Source organism: Poeciliopsis prolifica, unplaced genomic scaffold (genome assembly GCF_027474105.1).
Source record: "Poeciliopsis prolifica strain line A6 unplaced genomic scaffold, Auburn_PproV2 SCAFFOLD006, whole genome shotgun sequence".
In the NCBI taxonomy this organism is placed as follows: Eukaryota; Metazoa; Chordata; class Actinopteri; order Cyprinodontiformes; family Poeciliidae; genus Poeciliopsis; species Poeciliopsis prolifica.
The window spans coordinates 13,017,651-13,032,764 of NW_026562381.1; the positions used below are offsets into that span (position 1 = coordinate 13,017,651).

Genomic DNA, 15,114 nt, shown 5'->3' on the forward strand with positions numbered 1-15,114 from the left:
TACTGAATGACCTGAAAGAGTGCCAGTGTTTAATCGGCCTGGTAAAAGACTTCATGTAACATACACGTATGCTACCGTGTTAGCTTACAGATATAAGCTAATCTTATCGTAAATTTGACTATTTATAGTATTTATGTTAGTATTATACAGAGGTGGGTGAAGTACTCAAGAATAATAATAGTTGTAATGTACTTTTGTTTATAAATTAGGTAGGAAAAGGGAAGAGCTCCGCTTATGGCTTATTCATTGTTGTCATAGCAACTGGTTAGCAGCTGCGCAGTTACAAAGTTCACAGAAGTGTGACGTCACATGGTAGCCGCAGCCGTGTCTCCATCCTTCGACAGCCGAATTTGTTAAAATAAAAAAATAAATAAAATTAAAAAAATACATCACAGCTGCATGATTTCTGTGCTGACGCGTCATGGTTCGTGACGTCTCGTCTTGCCCTGTTACGTAACAGGTGGACGGGCTTATAAGAATCCTTTAGCTAAAATTCTGTCACATTCGTAATCGGTTGTAGTGGTAGCAGTTAGCAGAAAGATGAGTTTCTCGATTGTTCTTAGAAATGCACTCCAGGTTACTGTGGACAACTTAGTGATTCCTGCAATCACTGAGTTTATCCACAATATTCCAGAAGGAAAGTGGGAAGATCTGGCGTCTGGATGTCCAGATGAAAACATCAAGAATAGGATTGGAGATCTGTTAGACTTCATGACAATGGTGTGTTCAGACGTGACTCTGGATATCATGAAGAACTGCCAGTGCCAGTACAAAGACTTTAAACCCAACATGAGCAACATCATTTCTCAGGCATTTGCTGCAGTCATGGGTATTGAAGAGGAGTTTCAGACGGAGAGCACAAAGATGTTTGACATGATTTTTTCAAAACATGTATTTTTGGCGGCCAAATCTCCTCTGGACCAGGAAGACCTCACACAGTGGCTCCAGGTGGGTCTAAGATTCAGCTGTTTGATGGAACACGTCACCATCATGATCCTTGAACTTCTGGAAAAGAGGAAGCAAATCAAACAGCTGAGAAGATCAACTCTTAATGCAGAGAAGTTCTCAGACATCCCATCCTCTGGGATGTCTGAGACAGACAGGAAACAGACGGTCCGCCTTTTTGTGAAATCACTAATGTCAACAAGTGTAAAGAAGGCAAAGGCCTGTTTCTTTCCCGACCACCTGGAAGCCACAGAAGAAAGGCTTGTGGGGAAAATCTGGGCCAGAGTGGAGACACAGGAATTTGAGATTAAGGAGAAAGACATCAATCGCCTGTGCCAGAAAGTATTTAAGAACATCACAAAAACTTTAGGCTGCTCCTCTGGAAGTACGCTGGCCCTTATTGAGCACAACTTAGTTGACAACGTAGTTGTGTCCTGTTTCGTAAAGGAACTGAAGAAGCAGCAGAAGCCAAAAGAAAGTTCTTTGAGAAGATTCGTTTCACGTGCCATTAAAACACTGACACGCAGTTTTACCAAATAAGACAGAGAACAAGAGGAGCTGGTTCCACTGAAAATATCAAGAGTAGAAATGATAAAGAATGCTTGAGAAGACGACCAGAGGAAAAGACGACCTGCAGAGAGGAATATGTATAGACTGGTTGAGAATTGAAAGGAAAGATATGAGCTGGAAGCCCATGTCTTGGGCTTCCAGCCCAAAGGTGAGTAAAGGCAAAGGTAGATGGGTGCCTGCAGAATAATAGTACAAGAAAAACTGAGGTGACAAGCATAGCAAAGGGACAATGATGCCTTCAAGGGTTTATGGAAGGTGCATGTAGAGAGATGTCAGTAGGGCAGTGTTTCTCAATTCCAGTCCTCAGGCCCCTCGGCTCTGCATGTTGCAGGCGTTTCCCTTCTGCCACACCTGGATTGAATCTGGGTTGAATTAACAGACTTCTGCAGTACTTGAACGGCTTCAGAAGAGGTCATGCAATCATTTGGATCAGCTGTTCTGGATCAGAGGCAGATCTAAAACATGCAGAGCAGGGGGCCTGAGGACTGGAATTGAGAAACACTGCAGTAGGATAGATAAGGATGCCTGCCAAGCCATTGAGAGGGACTGCAAGGCATCAGGAGCCATGGTAGTGTTGGTAGAGACGAAACTTCAAGAAGCTTCATCTCACCATCACTGAGATCCTCCTGATCAAAGCAGAGAAAGAGGAGAAGTGGATCCGAGCAGCAGGAGCTTTCTAAATGAAAAAAGAAGAGGAGGGCGGAAAGAAAAGGAAGGCCTGGGATCTCTACAAAGTGGCATCATGACCTTACGGCAGATCGTAAGGTCATGTGAGGTTGTGTAGAAATCGCTGGGCTTTATGAGGATTGTTGATTGGTGGGCTTTATGAGGATTGTTGATTGGAGGAGACGAGGAAGATGAAGACTCTTGCATTTTGAATCTGCCTCTGTAAAAATGTCAATTTAGTTAAAAATCCAAAGCTGTTTTTTATTGTCATTGTGAAGCTGTGTCAAGTATTCATTTTAAGATGCAAATTTACTTTTTTTTCTCTAAATGGTGCTTATGAGTTTCTTAGTACAGAGCCCTCTCGGGAACATGGGGAAAAATATTTTTCTGAAAATATACTAGGGCTCTGTAACGTATGACTGTATGAGACAGATAATCTGTGGGGAAAAAATTATCTCCTCTGGCTTCTCCCAGTGCTAACCAGAAACAACCAATCAGAGCCAGGTGGCGGGTTTTCACAATTTCTGGTGGCGCTGAGATTGTGCGGAGAGAGCCTTTGTAACAAGTCATTATATTGCTTAGTGGGTGTCACCACAAGGGGGCGCCTATTCCTTTTTTGCATTGTCGTGCTGTTGTACAGAGTAAGAACTCATCTCTCTTTCCCATGTTCTTGTAGAGATGATCAGTGATGGCGAGGTGCGGGGCGGTTGCCTGTCGTTATTGTTCTCATGTATGACATCATAATGTTAGCACGTGGAGAAATAAATCGAAAAGTGTGGAATACTTCAACAGTGTTTCCTGCTGTTTCTGGTTAGTGTGGCTAACCACCACTGCTAACTCCTCCAACCTCGCACTGCACCGGCACAATTGGCGCCCAAACATATTTTGGACCTTCCCTCCTGGATACCGATTCTTGGTCTAAGAAGATTTCATATTTGGGCATTCACTCACTTACAAGCCCTATTGCCAGTGCTGATATAAAAATAAAAGCAACACAAACTGAACATTGAAGAAAACAACAGTTTTTGTTCACAGTCCTCAGTTTTTGTTGCGCATATTGCATTGGACATTACCATAAAGATTAATAAGCTAAGTTGCCCAAATAAAAAAAAACACTTACAGCATATGAAAAGATGAACTATTATTTTTAAAAGTAAATATTTCTCAAAAAACTATGAATGCAGGGTGTTGCTGTTTTTCTATAATATCACATATAAACTGCAGTTATCAGAAGTATAAAAATTTTACTCAAGATGTAGAAATAGGAGCCATGATTCTGAAAGATACGCAGAAGTTGAGGCAGTTTATTCAAAGTAACTGGATTATTTGAATTAAACCAGAATTAAAGATGAATAAATATTCCATAAATGCATCTGGTTATCGTTTAGTGATTAATGTTGGAGTCGTGATTGCTTCCCGAACAATGTGGCTCAATAAACATGGCTGCAGTCCTTCATCAGATCCATTTTCCTCTTCTTCATCACTCCATCTGGCTGCTTCTAAAACTGCAGAGAAATCTCACACAGCTTCTGTGTGCTCTGCGTTTGCAGCTTATGGTTTGATTTACCCTGATTAGGTCACAAGATGGCGCTGGCGTTTCACCCAGCTACTAAAACAGCCACAATCTGCATCGATAATGAGAAATATATATATATCATTAAAAGCTTTTGTGTTCACAAAATGTAAGGAGAGCAGTTTGTCTTTTCAAATCATGTAAGTGTTTTTATTGTCTCAGTGACACTGTAAGTAATTCAGTTGCTTTATCTTGACTGAAAGGAGAGATGGATAGAGCACACAGAAACTGGGCACTGCTTCCACATATTTATACTCAAGTAAAATGAAAAAGTAGTGATCCAAGAAATTATAAGTAAAAAAGTATTTGGTTAAAAGTCTACTGGTCAAATTGTCAATCAATATTTAAAATGTACATCATCTGATGGATCAAAATATAAAGTTAAGTGGAAATTTTGGTATTTTAAGGACAAAAATTACAATAATTCACATAGGTAACAGAAAATAACAAAATCAGTTTCAATAATAATGATAAAAAGACTTACTAACTTTAACAAAAAACACATGTCTTTGGTGAATTATTGGATAAAACAATAATTTTTTTTCATTCAGTGGGTAGAAAATCCAGAAATTTTACTCAAATAATAGTAGAGATAGAAGTAAAAGTTCAGCTTGATAAAAATACTCCTAGAAGTACATGTTTTCAGTAAATGTTACTAATTACTACCAAACGAGTTGAAACTGTAAACCTCCATGTCTGTTTTAATTACTGAGTCTTCCTTGTTCCTTCCTAGTCGGGGTAGGATTGGATTTGCTGAAGCTACATTGAGGTTTGAACCCTTCCTGTCCCTTTGGCCTTCTCCTAACCTTTTTTTTTAATATTGTTATACACCACAGTAACTCGGTGGACTCCTTGAAGGTGCAGTGCTTGAATTTTCCAGAAGATAGCAGCAGTCAGCTGTGTGCAGTGATCTCACCTCCATCAAGCACCACTGCGGCAGGTAGTGCTGGAACAAAATGTTCACTTGCAGAAAAAAAAATGCAACGCCTAAGGCTTTGCATCATTAGATATGTCGAGTTTTGGGTTAAAAATTGCCTCTAATTCAATTTGTGGAGCAAATCTTATAGGGGGATGCATATTTGGTTTATTTTATGTTATGTCTCTTCATCTTTCGTGGCATTGTGGGATCAGGTTGTTCCGTTTCCATTTTTACTCCTTTTTTTTCCTACTGTACCTCTAATTTTAGCCTTTTTCTTTGCCAGCCCTCCCCTCCCTGATGCCTCTGAATAGAGGCTGAGAATAGACGCAAGGCTGTTTCCAGTCAGAGCAGGAATGCCTATATATGGAGCGCCACGCCACGCTCAGCGAGCCGCAGGTACATCAGCAAATATGGGCGACTCTGATTTGTAAAGAGGGGTGATGGTAGGAGGAAGGAGGGGGGAAGTCGTCTTCCTACTGTTATGAGTGTGTGTGTGGCCCCCCTGAAAAGAAGCCTCAATGCCAAGCGTGTGCGTCAGTCTGAGTCAGATAGTGTCTCATTCTGTCTCGTCATACGTGTGCGTCAGAGCTGTTGCTGAGCGAAACTCGCTCCGGGGGAAGAAACGCAGGAGAGTGAAGGGGAGGGAGGAAAAGATGATGATGGTGATGATGATGATGGTGATGATGAGGGAGGAACAGAGAGCTCGACTCTGACGACACAAATGCATCAGCAGCATTAAGTGCACTTTAATATAAATGCATTTGTATGACAACCAAATACACTTATAAGCATCACAATAGAACACTGGTTCACAATGTCCATTCTGCAGTAAATAATAGGAATAATAATAAGATGTTCAGAATATATTCCATTTTATGCGATAAAAATCTCTCTCTTCTGTATGTACAGACCAGGAGCTGTTTCATACAAATGTACAAATGTGTACAACCTTTCAGAAAAGAACATATGCCTACATCCTGAGACGTAACGCATATGAAATAGCTTTTTTTTCTTCAAATATCACACATACAGATGTATAATTTTTACACATGTATATTAACTTAGCCTTGAATAGCTAGAACGTAGGAATCAATCCTTTACTTGACCGTAGACAACTCTACGTGAGCATGTCGACACCATGGGAATTGTACCATTCTCAACCCGTGTCGTTTGGTAACTGAATAGAAATAGCACCCGTCCCCCCAGTTTTCATTTTTTTAAAACAAAACCTTTTTGTATTCTAAACCCCTCTCAAAAAAGAAGAATCGCTCGTTCAACATAGTCAATTCGTATGGAGTGCCGTTTGTTAAGTCACACTGTAAAACATTAACAGCGATGATTTTGTTTATTTGCCCGGTAAAAAAGAAAAAATGAGAATATTACATTTTCAAAGTCGTATTTACAACATATTATTCCTACATTTATAAATCTCAGAGTTCCAAACTAAATATTTAAGTCACAAGTTTAAAAACTAAATATTTAGTTAAGACTAAATGTTTTAGTCTGAGTCATATGTTTAGTTTTCAAAATGAAATATTTAGCTCCAAACTCTGACATTTATAAATATGTGGAATAATGTGAAAAAATAACTTTGAAAAATTAACATCCACTTTTTTTTTTCTCCATCTGGCTAAACAAACCAAATGTTCGCTGTTAGTTTTTCACCTCGTAAAGTTACAAACGGTATCCATAAATTTGTGCCTCGCTGCACCGCGCTCCAGTGGAGCCACAATGCCGACCGTCCACTCGCTCGGAGTGGATGAAGAGTTCAAAGTTCAAGGGCCGTTTCAGGCACACAGGAGCCGCTATAAGCTGCCAGCATTGCAAATATTGATGCTGCAAGAATATCCAGCCGACTGCCCCACAGCCAAAAGCAGGGAAGAAGAAGAAGAGGAGGAGGAGGACCCGATGAGTCCACATTCAGAGTCTTAATGTACAGTACAGAGTCGCAGAGGGTTTGTGGCATGATCAGAGTCCAGTTCTTCATGTTTTCTTTTTGTTTGCAAATCACATCGATACACAAGATTTCAGATGGAGCGATAACCATGAGATGTTAAAAATTTAAAAGTCGCAAACTCAAAGCTCAAAGTATCTCGGTTTCAGTTCCATTTCTGTGTTTTTGGAAGGAGTTTAAACCAGAATTCGTCTGGTTTTGTGAACTAAATCAGAAGATTTAAGATAAAAAATCTTTTTTCTCTCTCTCTCTCTCTACTGATTGTTTTCGCACTTAGGTTGTAAACAATTGTAAACATTTGACTTCCTGTAACGTTTGAGGTTTGGGTTTGCGTTGCTGCATGTCAGGCAAAAAAGTGCTATGATTCATCCCACTACTGAAATAGCAAGAAATGCATCATTTGTTTTTGTTCACAACAGATATTTCACTACGAGTGAATACACATACGTATCTGGAGTTTGATCGTCTCTGAAGCTCTGGAGTGTAGAGGTGCACCGAAAAATTGATCTGCCAATCAGTCCGACCTGATTTTCTTAAATTTGGGATCTAATTTAAGAAAATCCGCTATGTTCTTAAATGCTGCAAGAATATGCTGATTGGGGTGGGGGACACTGTCCCCCAAGACATGTCCTGCTTGGGGGACCACTGTCCCCCAAGCAGGACATGTCTGCAGACTTTATTTAGTAACATTTCAGGCAGTAAAAATCGTTACCGGCCAAAATCGGGATTGGCAGGTCAGGCTTTTTTAAAGATCGGTAACCTGAAAACTGCAGGTGCACCTCTAACTGAGAGGTCACCAAATGGAGCCAGAACCCAGGCAGTTCTGGCTCCATTTGGTCGTCGTGTGAATCTGGTACCAGTTTTTTTTTCTCTCTTTTTTTTTTTTTTTTTTTGCAATATTACACAGAAGAAATGACTGAACAAAAATATATAGCCAATCTTTGTTCTTAGCAGACATGTAGGAGATGAAGTCCTTAAGTTGTATACATTATGTATATTTATACACTTAATTGTTTTTTACTTTTCAGTAAAAGGGTCTCCACAAAATATGACAATATGCCATACTTAATGAAGTAAGTCACAGACTTATTTTAGAACGGAGGAACACTTCCACTCCCATCTGAAAGACAAAAACAGACAGTAGAAGAAGAAAATTAGTGACTGGAATTTTTTACTTATTAAAAACAAGAAAGGTGAAATAAAACACAGGAATCGCTCACCTTTGTGGAAGCACTGTGGCGATGGATGACATTGGAGTTGATACAACTCAGGTTGTTGCCCTAAGCCAGGGGCGATCGAGGCACCTGCCCCAAACATGGGTTCCAGGACGGCCAGTTCCTCCAGGAGGGACTGAGTGCAAGACATGGCGGGTGTGGGCGAGGCGACGGGCATGGCGGCGGCAGGGCTCGGGGAGGCAATGAGGCTGAGGGGAGGGGAAGCCGGGATGGAGGAGCAAGACGACACGGGAGACGACGCCACCTCCACCTCCATCTCCATCGCTTCCTCCGCCAGCCCCTCCCCGTCCGTCGTCGCCACGCTCGCCCCGCGTCCGGCCACGGAGTTACATTGCGCCGATTGGACGCTACAGATGTGGCCCGCTCCCTCAAACTGGGAGGGTTGGTGCCAACACACTGGGGTGTGCGGAGAGGTGGGGCTGGAGGGGGCAGAGAGGTTGGGAACGAAGTCGTCTTGCAGGAGCGTTTCTAGGATGTTCTCTTCAAACAGAGAGTCATCGTCGTCGAGGAAGATGGGGATGTCCAGACCTCTCCACGTTTTTACGGGATAAAACTCCCTTAGCATGTGGACTGGATCTGCCGCTTCAATAGCCGGGGACAGAAAGGGCGACGGAGGCGAGGAGGAGGGGGATAGTTTGGACAAAAGAGGATCCAGGTAGAAACCCTCAGCCAGGGAGCTGATGTGTTGAGCCAGGAGGGAAATTTCCGCCCGTTCCTTTTCCCGCTCCAAGGAGAAGAAGGTGAGGCAAGGCTGTTTGCCGGGTGACGCCTCAGGGGTCAGCAGGCCTTCGGGGGGACAGTGGAGGGGCCCGAGCGGCACGTCAACGTAAAGCGGCCCGCGGACCTCTGGTAGAGTCATCACCGTGCAATCTCCGTCTCCTGGACTGTCGGGCGTGGGGGGCAGCTTCTCGTACAGGGCGCCGCTGCATGTCTCAACGGAGAACAGCAGGTCGGTGGAGAGGGCGGGCAAAGCCAGGGGCAGTTTGGTGGAGAGAGTGGTGGGTGGAGCAGGGTTGGGGTTTGTAGTGGGCGGTGCTGTGGAGGAGGTGGAGGACGCCAGCGAGGTGGAGGAGGTGGCAGTCGTAGCAGAGGGAGGAGGCGTTGTGGTGCCAGAGGGGTCGAAGCTGAATAGCGGCTCGTTGAACTGGAAACTGGTTCCTCCGACCTGCGGCGTGTACGGCGGGGTGCACACAAACTCTTTGGTCTGCTGAGCCTGAGAGGTGGGCAGCGGCAGCGGAGGGTCGAGTTGGAAGGACGGAGGCAGGAGAATGTTCTGGGTCAAAAAGTCCAAATCTGCTACTGTCTCCACCGTGACGGGAGTCGGCGAAGACGCGGCGGAGAGGGTTTCTGTGGGCGGTGGCTGGAAGAAGCTGTCCTCCTCCATAGAGGAGATGCTGGAGCGAGGGTCTCCCTCCAGCTGCATGGGCTCGGCGATGGAACTGCCCGGCTCGTCCGAGGAGCCGACGCTGCAGCCGGCCGTGCTGAAGTCGAAGGACTGGGCGGACAGACCGCTGCTACCGGGCGTGAAAACCTGGTCTGGACTGGACAGGGTCTCCGGTGACTGCAGGCTCAGGCCCTCTGGCTGAGACAGGCCAGCGCTCAGAACCAGGGTCAGCTGGGTCTGCTCGGAGCTGAGCTGCTGGCGCACCGACCAGGCTTCAGAGTCACTGAAAAACAGACAGCAACAGAGAAACCTGGAGTCAGTGTCAGAGTTCATTCATGTTGCCTTTAGATTTACTGTTTTCTTTCTCATTTTTTCCAACTGGATTCCTCCCCAAAAAATTTTATTCAAATTTAGGAATTTTTTATAGTATACCCATGAATATGGGTATTTAAAACGAAAACATGTGAAAATAAGTTTCTGCAATTTTGATGCCAAAGGCAAAACGCCTTGGTATTTTTTTTACTAAAACTTCTGTAAGATTTTTTTAGTTTATTTCAACTGCATTGGTCTCTGCGCAAATAATGTGGAGCCCTATTCATGACTTTTCTAAACGGTTTACATTCTGCATATTGCAAAAAACTATTCTGACAAGGAACCAAAAAAATCCAAATTATTTTATGTTCCATCCCCATTTTCTCTGAAACTATAGCAGTTTTATAGTGGCGAAAGTAAAACTGAAGTAGTTTTGCTGATTTTGCTGTTTTAAACCTTCAAAAAGTGGAGCGTTCTCACCTGATGATGTAGTTGTTGCTGCTGATGGGAATGTCTCCGTGCTGCAGCTGAAGCACCATGTAGAGCCAAACCCAGGACAGATCGTGAGCCTGAACACGAACCACCATCTCAGCTCTGCCCTCTCCACCTTCCCTCACTGTCAACAACAGTTGCGAACATGTTATGGTCGGTGTGTAATCACATTAATCATCATTGTGTGAATGTGCCAGTGGGCACAGTGTGGGCATGGACGGCTTAATTTGAGCAAACGGAGCGCTTACACAGGCTGCGGTGCTGAGCAGAGGCGTGTGACAGATCCTGTGGGTGGAGGAGGCCGTACCAGGAGCGGGAGCGTAAAGCTGTCACATCGTAGCCCAGATATACAGTCATGCTGCAGGGCAGAGTGGGAGGTAATGGGATTTTTCATGTCTTTATCCAATAAGCAGAATAAACTCGCGATTTCTAGAGGAATGAAGGGCAAACTCACCTGTCCTGTGCCGCCTGGAGCCTCATGTCTCTGCCGTGCTGGGAGTGGAAACACGCCAGAAACAGGTTGGTCTCGGCCAGCGGGGGGGCAGAGGTCACGTCCCTGTCTGGCCCCGACCCGGAGCGAGTGGGCTGGGGCTCCAGCGGGGTGCAGAAACACACCCACACCGGGTTGGAGGTCCAGTAGGAGCTGGCGGCGGGGGCGGCAGAGGGTGGAGCGACGCAGTGAGCACGGATCAGAACCAGCTTATTTCCGGCACTCTGCCTCCGCACCGACTTGGAGGTGTTGAAACGGCAGCGAAAGAGACGGTCTGTGGGGCAAAAGAGGGGAGGAAACTCATTAGAAATGAACATTTTAAATGTAGCAGTTAGTTATGGAGTACCACAGGGGTGTACGCTCGGGTCACTGCTTTTTATAACATATACAGGAAGCAGCATCTTTGTTTCACCACCTTGCTGAGCGACTCACTTGGTAGAGAAGTCAACTTGTAATCAGAAGGTTGTAAGTTCAAATCCAGTGAGGCACTTCAAGCCAAGTTGTCTAACATTGTTGTAGAAATGTTTGAATGTGGCTGTAATGTAAATTACTATAAGTGATCAAAATGGTTGGAAAAGAAATTTGTAACTCCAGTCCATTTACTGTTTCTTAAAATTAAAAGTGATTTTGGCAAAAATAAAAATTATCTATAAAGAACTGATTATAGGGCCAAATGCATTTAAGTGATTTTTTTATGCTTGCTTGCTAATTCAGCTGTAAAATTTGAAGTACCTTGTGCTTTTCTTTGAAATCTGGACTCTTATTTTGGTAGTCCTACCTTTAGAGGAGTCAAAATGTTAAAATTAAGGAAATGCCAAACATTAAATCTGCTGGTCTAAAATCTAATTTTAAGCTCCTGCATGACATCAGGCACAACATATGTTAATTTGTCACATCTAAAATGTTAGCGATGTAAAATAAAAATTTTACGATTGTTTTATTGTGAGGTGAGTGCCTCTGGTTGCCATGCCAACAGATAGTTGCCATGCCAACAGATGGTTGCCATGCCAACAGATGGTTGCCATGCCAACAGATGGTTGCCATATGTGCTGAGCTTTAAAAAGAGAGACAGTTTCTACATCAAGAAGCTGGTTTTTAGATGTGGTTGAATATGTTTATGATCTAAAGTCAGTCTTAAGTGAACCTTTTGTGTCAAAAAATTCACTGCCTCCTTCTTTCCAAAAGATGTTAGAGGCAAAAAAAAATAATAATACTTTTAGGAAGTTGATGGTGTCACTTTTGGGGTTTTTGCTAGAGTTTAGTGGGTGATTTTCAGTTTTCATTGTGTAATAAATGAATAATGTAGGAAAAGAACACGGTGTCTTACCCATCTCAAGTGATGGAGAAGCAGACAGGTTGGTCCTCATGATGAAGTGATCTGCAGTGTCGATTATATCATAAACGCTGTCACCTTGTGCCACAAGATCCACCTGAAACAATAACAAGACACCTGGTGTTAAACCCATGTGAAACAACCTTCCAGTGTGGAGGAATGCAGCAGCGGCGTGTCTCACCATGGAGTGTCCGAGATGCTCGGAGACGCTGTCAGACAGGTAGAGCAGCTTCCCTTCTCCGGTAAGCAGCATCAGGAAGCCCGGCATCGCCTGCATCAGCTCCGAAAGCTCGTGGAAAGACAGAAACGCAGCGCTCTCCTCGTCACCGCCAGCAGATCCCGCTTCTGGGAAGAAAGGAGCCAAACAGCTGTTAAGAAAGAAGCGAGGCTCGGAGGTTCCGCAGTGGAATCATGCAGTTCAGCACCGCTGACAGCGACAGCAGCGAGGAAACAGTTCAGCACCACGGACAGCGACAGCAGCGAGGAAACAGTTCAGCACCACGGACAGCGACAGCCTCAGTTTCACACTTTTATCAGCGACAGAAACTGTCTAATAACATCTACATGGGCTATAGATGCACATTTCACCCTAAAATCAGATTTAAATCACACTTCAGCTCGAACACTTGTTGATCCCCGCACTCTGCGGGAGACTGATCAACAGGTTGCCGTCTCAGTTCCTACCTTGAGTGAAGAAGACGGACTTCCTGGTGTACATGCAGGCCAGGGACATGATGTGCAGATACGAGAGACGCGCTTTGTCTGCATCAGAGATGGGCAACAAGTCCTTCAGGTTTCGGATCTCCGCGTTGATCTGGTCCCGTCGCGCCTTGGACGCCCCTTTGGTTGAGCGGTACATCGTGGTCTGTCGCTGCTGCGGCGAGCCGTCAGCGTCCCTCCGGGTGAAAAGTTGTAAAGCGGAGCGCTGTGAGAAGATCTGCTGAAGTTTCCCGTCGGAGACAGGTTTGAAGAAGTGAGGGGAAGAAAAAGATGTGCTATTGGACTTTCATCTCAGCTGTTTCTTTTTCTCCAGAGCAAGGTTTTTTGGTAAAAACCTTCTCCCTTCGTCCCTCCTTTCGGAGTGCAGGTGAATCGGCGGCTGCAGGTCGCCGTCTCTTCTGGCTCAGATGTCCGGAACCCGTAAATCTGGTTGAGGGACTCTGCTCGCCGGTCTCTTATATAGCCTGGGACTCCACCGGAGCAGGGGGGCTCCCGACGCGCCAACACCGACGTAAAACGGAGGCAGGAGGAGGGAGGAAGAGGGGGGATAGATATGCCTGATATGAATGCGATCCGCGCTGAGAGTCTCCCCCTCCCTCCTGCCCTCTCCTCTCTGTGACTCTTCTTCGACGTCAGCTCTTCCCTTTACTCGGTGGTGACGTCGGCTTGGAATCGGGAGCTCCGGCGACGCAAAAAGCCCGATTTGGACAAAACCGAGTAGAGGGCGGAGCCATCGTAAAAACGTAACCGGAGTCACCGGGCTCCGGTGAATTGTGAAAGGAGGAAGAGGAAGAGGAGGAGGAGGAGAGGATCTGTGCTGAATACGAACGAGGTCTCTGTGTTTATATGTCTGGCACCTGCCTGTTTGCCCCGGACCCGCCAGTAAACATGGCAGGTTCTTGTTAGACCGCATTTACTGAGACTAAAGGAGATTATCTGCCACCACAAGAGGCTTTATAAATATAAATCACTTCTGAAAATCTTCCTATATCTAATTATAATGACTTTATTTTATGTGCAGATCAACTTAAGCCCGTTTTTGATACATTCCAAGCAACAAAACAACCATTATTACAGCTAAATGTCGATTTCATAGCAATTCATGATAAAAACAATGCATGTTAGAATAAATAGTGCACACAAATAAACGACCAGAGTAATTAAAGATCAATTATTTCAACAATGACGTTCATTTCTGACTCAGGATTCTTATTATTGGTATCTCTTTTTTTTCCTGTTCAAAGTTACAGACAAGATTTAGAAAGTCTGAATGAAAAGCCTGCCCGTTTTTTAATGAATGGCGCTCATGAATTATTCCGCGTTTCTAAAAATAGATTTCACCGGTGACCGACATGAAGGAGCGCGCCGCGCGTCCCCGCGTCCTCTCCCGACTCCCATCCGTCCGATTCATAAAGAGCTGCAGAGGAAACACGAGCCGCAGGGTTTGTACTGCTCTGCTTTCATTTTACAGGACTGAAGGTTCAGGCTGGTTCAGTCTCCACGATTCAAGCAAAATTCAAAATCTGAGCAATTATATTTAGTTTAATTACTCAGATCTTTTGATAAATTAGGAATAATTGGATGAATAGTGTTGATGAATTTGTTCTTTTGTTATCTGAGATGATGAATAATCTCATTTCAGAGCTGCAGTGTTGTTAATCCGATGACTCAGCCTCTGTTTCCTCTTCCGCCTTCACCGATCCAGACTGGTAATCGCCTCAAGGTGCAAAAACAAAACAATCAAACACGAGTTTCAGGTTTGCACCTTCAGGTTTAGTGTTAAAATCTTTTGTTTAAATATATGTAATCTCCATCTAAAAATGCCTCCTGTTTGCTGGTTTTCGACGCCCTGCAGCGGAAAAACAGAAAAAGAAGAAAGAGGATGAGAAGAAAACAAAGAGTTTGTTTCAGGAAAACATTCAGTCCCATCTACTGAACCGAGTCAGAGAGGAATCAGTTCATTAACTCAGTTTACTGAATCAGTTCATTGAGACAAAATTACCATCATCCATCCATCCATCCTGTTATATATTATGTATAATTTTATTGACTTGTGTCTATATTTTTGTTTTAATTCGTCTTCATTGAATAAACTGTTTCACTTTTTGCGTTTCATACAGGTAGTTTCTCCTTTTTTTTCTCTGGCTGTAATTGAAACCATCTCCCTTCTGGAATCTGGTTGTTAATTGTATTGAATTTAAACTACTTTTCACTTCCCTGACACTTTCTTCAATAAAACACTTTCTTTCCGTTTAATTACTCCCGTAAAGAAAAAACAACAATCAACCTCTCCCAAGTCCAGACTCTAAATCACCTCAGCTCAGTTTAATTGCGATTTGCTTACTTGTGTGGTGAAAACTAGAAAACCTCTACAGTTTCTTATAACTTTTGAAGAAAATGTAAACAGATTATGACATGATTTGCAGAATGGTGACTTCTGAAATCTAATTTATTTTATTGTTTTGTTACAGTAAAAAGTTCCTTCTTTCTATGTAACTCAGAGGTTTGTTTCTGTTGTTTA

At 43.8% G+C, this 15,114-nt stretch overlaps 1 protein-coding gene and 1 long non-coding RNA gene across 6 annotated transcripts in view; one reads left to right on the plus strand and one right to left on the minus strand.

Moving 5' to 3' along the window:
- The window catches only part of LOC129360351 (uncharacterized), a 32,646-nt gene that overhangs the window by 260 nt on the left and 17,272 nt on the right, over positions 1-15,114 (plus strand). For 4 of the 5 annotated variants that reach the window (XR_008606021.1, XR_008606020.1, XR_008606022.1 and 1 more), the window contains exons 2-3: positions 4,591-4,694; positions 4,957-5,069. This is a non-coding gene — a long non-coding RNA (uncharacterized LOC129360351). Of the gene's footprint in view, positions 1-4,590; positions 4,695-4,956; positions 5,070-13,927; positions 14,036-14,235; positions 14,351-14,448; positions 14,609-15,114 lie in introns of those variants that run through there. The other variant, XR_008606023.1, reaches the window with a different exon arrangement.
- LOC129360336 (neuronal PAS domain-containing protein 4A-like) lies at positions 7,639-12,967 on the minus strand. Its single transcript, XM_055030504.1, has 8 exons — positions 12,558-12,967; positions 12,055-12,218; positions 11,868-11,970; positions 10,505-10,814; positions 10,299-10,408; positions 10,039-10,174; positions 7,848-9,529; positions 7,639-7,747 (listed from the first exon to the last, which is right to left on the minus strand). Exons 1-8 carry the CDS (start codon positions 12,730-12,732, stop codon positions 7,719-7,721), a joined length of 2,709 nt encoding a protein of 902 aa, XP_054886479.1. The 5' UTR covers positions 12,733-12,967; the 3' UTR covers positions 7,639-7,718.

What these genes read in the sequence shown, in the direction of transcription:
- LOC129360336 (XM_055030504.1), bottom strand. Translation starts at nt 12,732, where the DNA reads ATGTACCGCTCAACCAAAGGGGCGTCCAAGGCGCGACGGGACCAGATC. An exon ending in TTCTCCATCACTTGAGATGG is followed by an intron (nt 10,815 to 11,867) that starts GTAAGACACCGT and finishes TTTGCCCCACAG; the next exon opens with ACCGTCTCTTTCGCTGCCGT. An exon ending in GCCACAGTGCTTCCACAAAG is followed by an intron (nt 7,748 to 7,847) that starts GTGAGCGATTCC and finishes TTTGTCTTTCAG; the next exon opens with ATGGGAGTGGAAGTGTTCCT.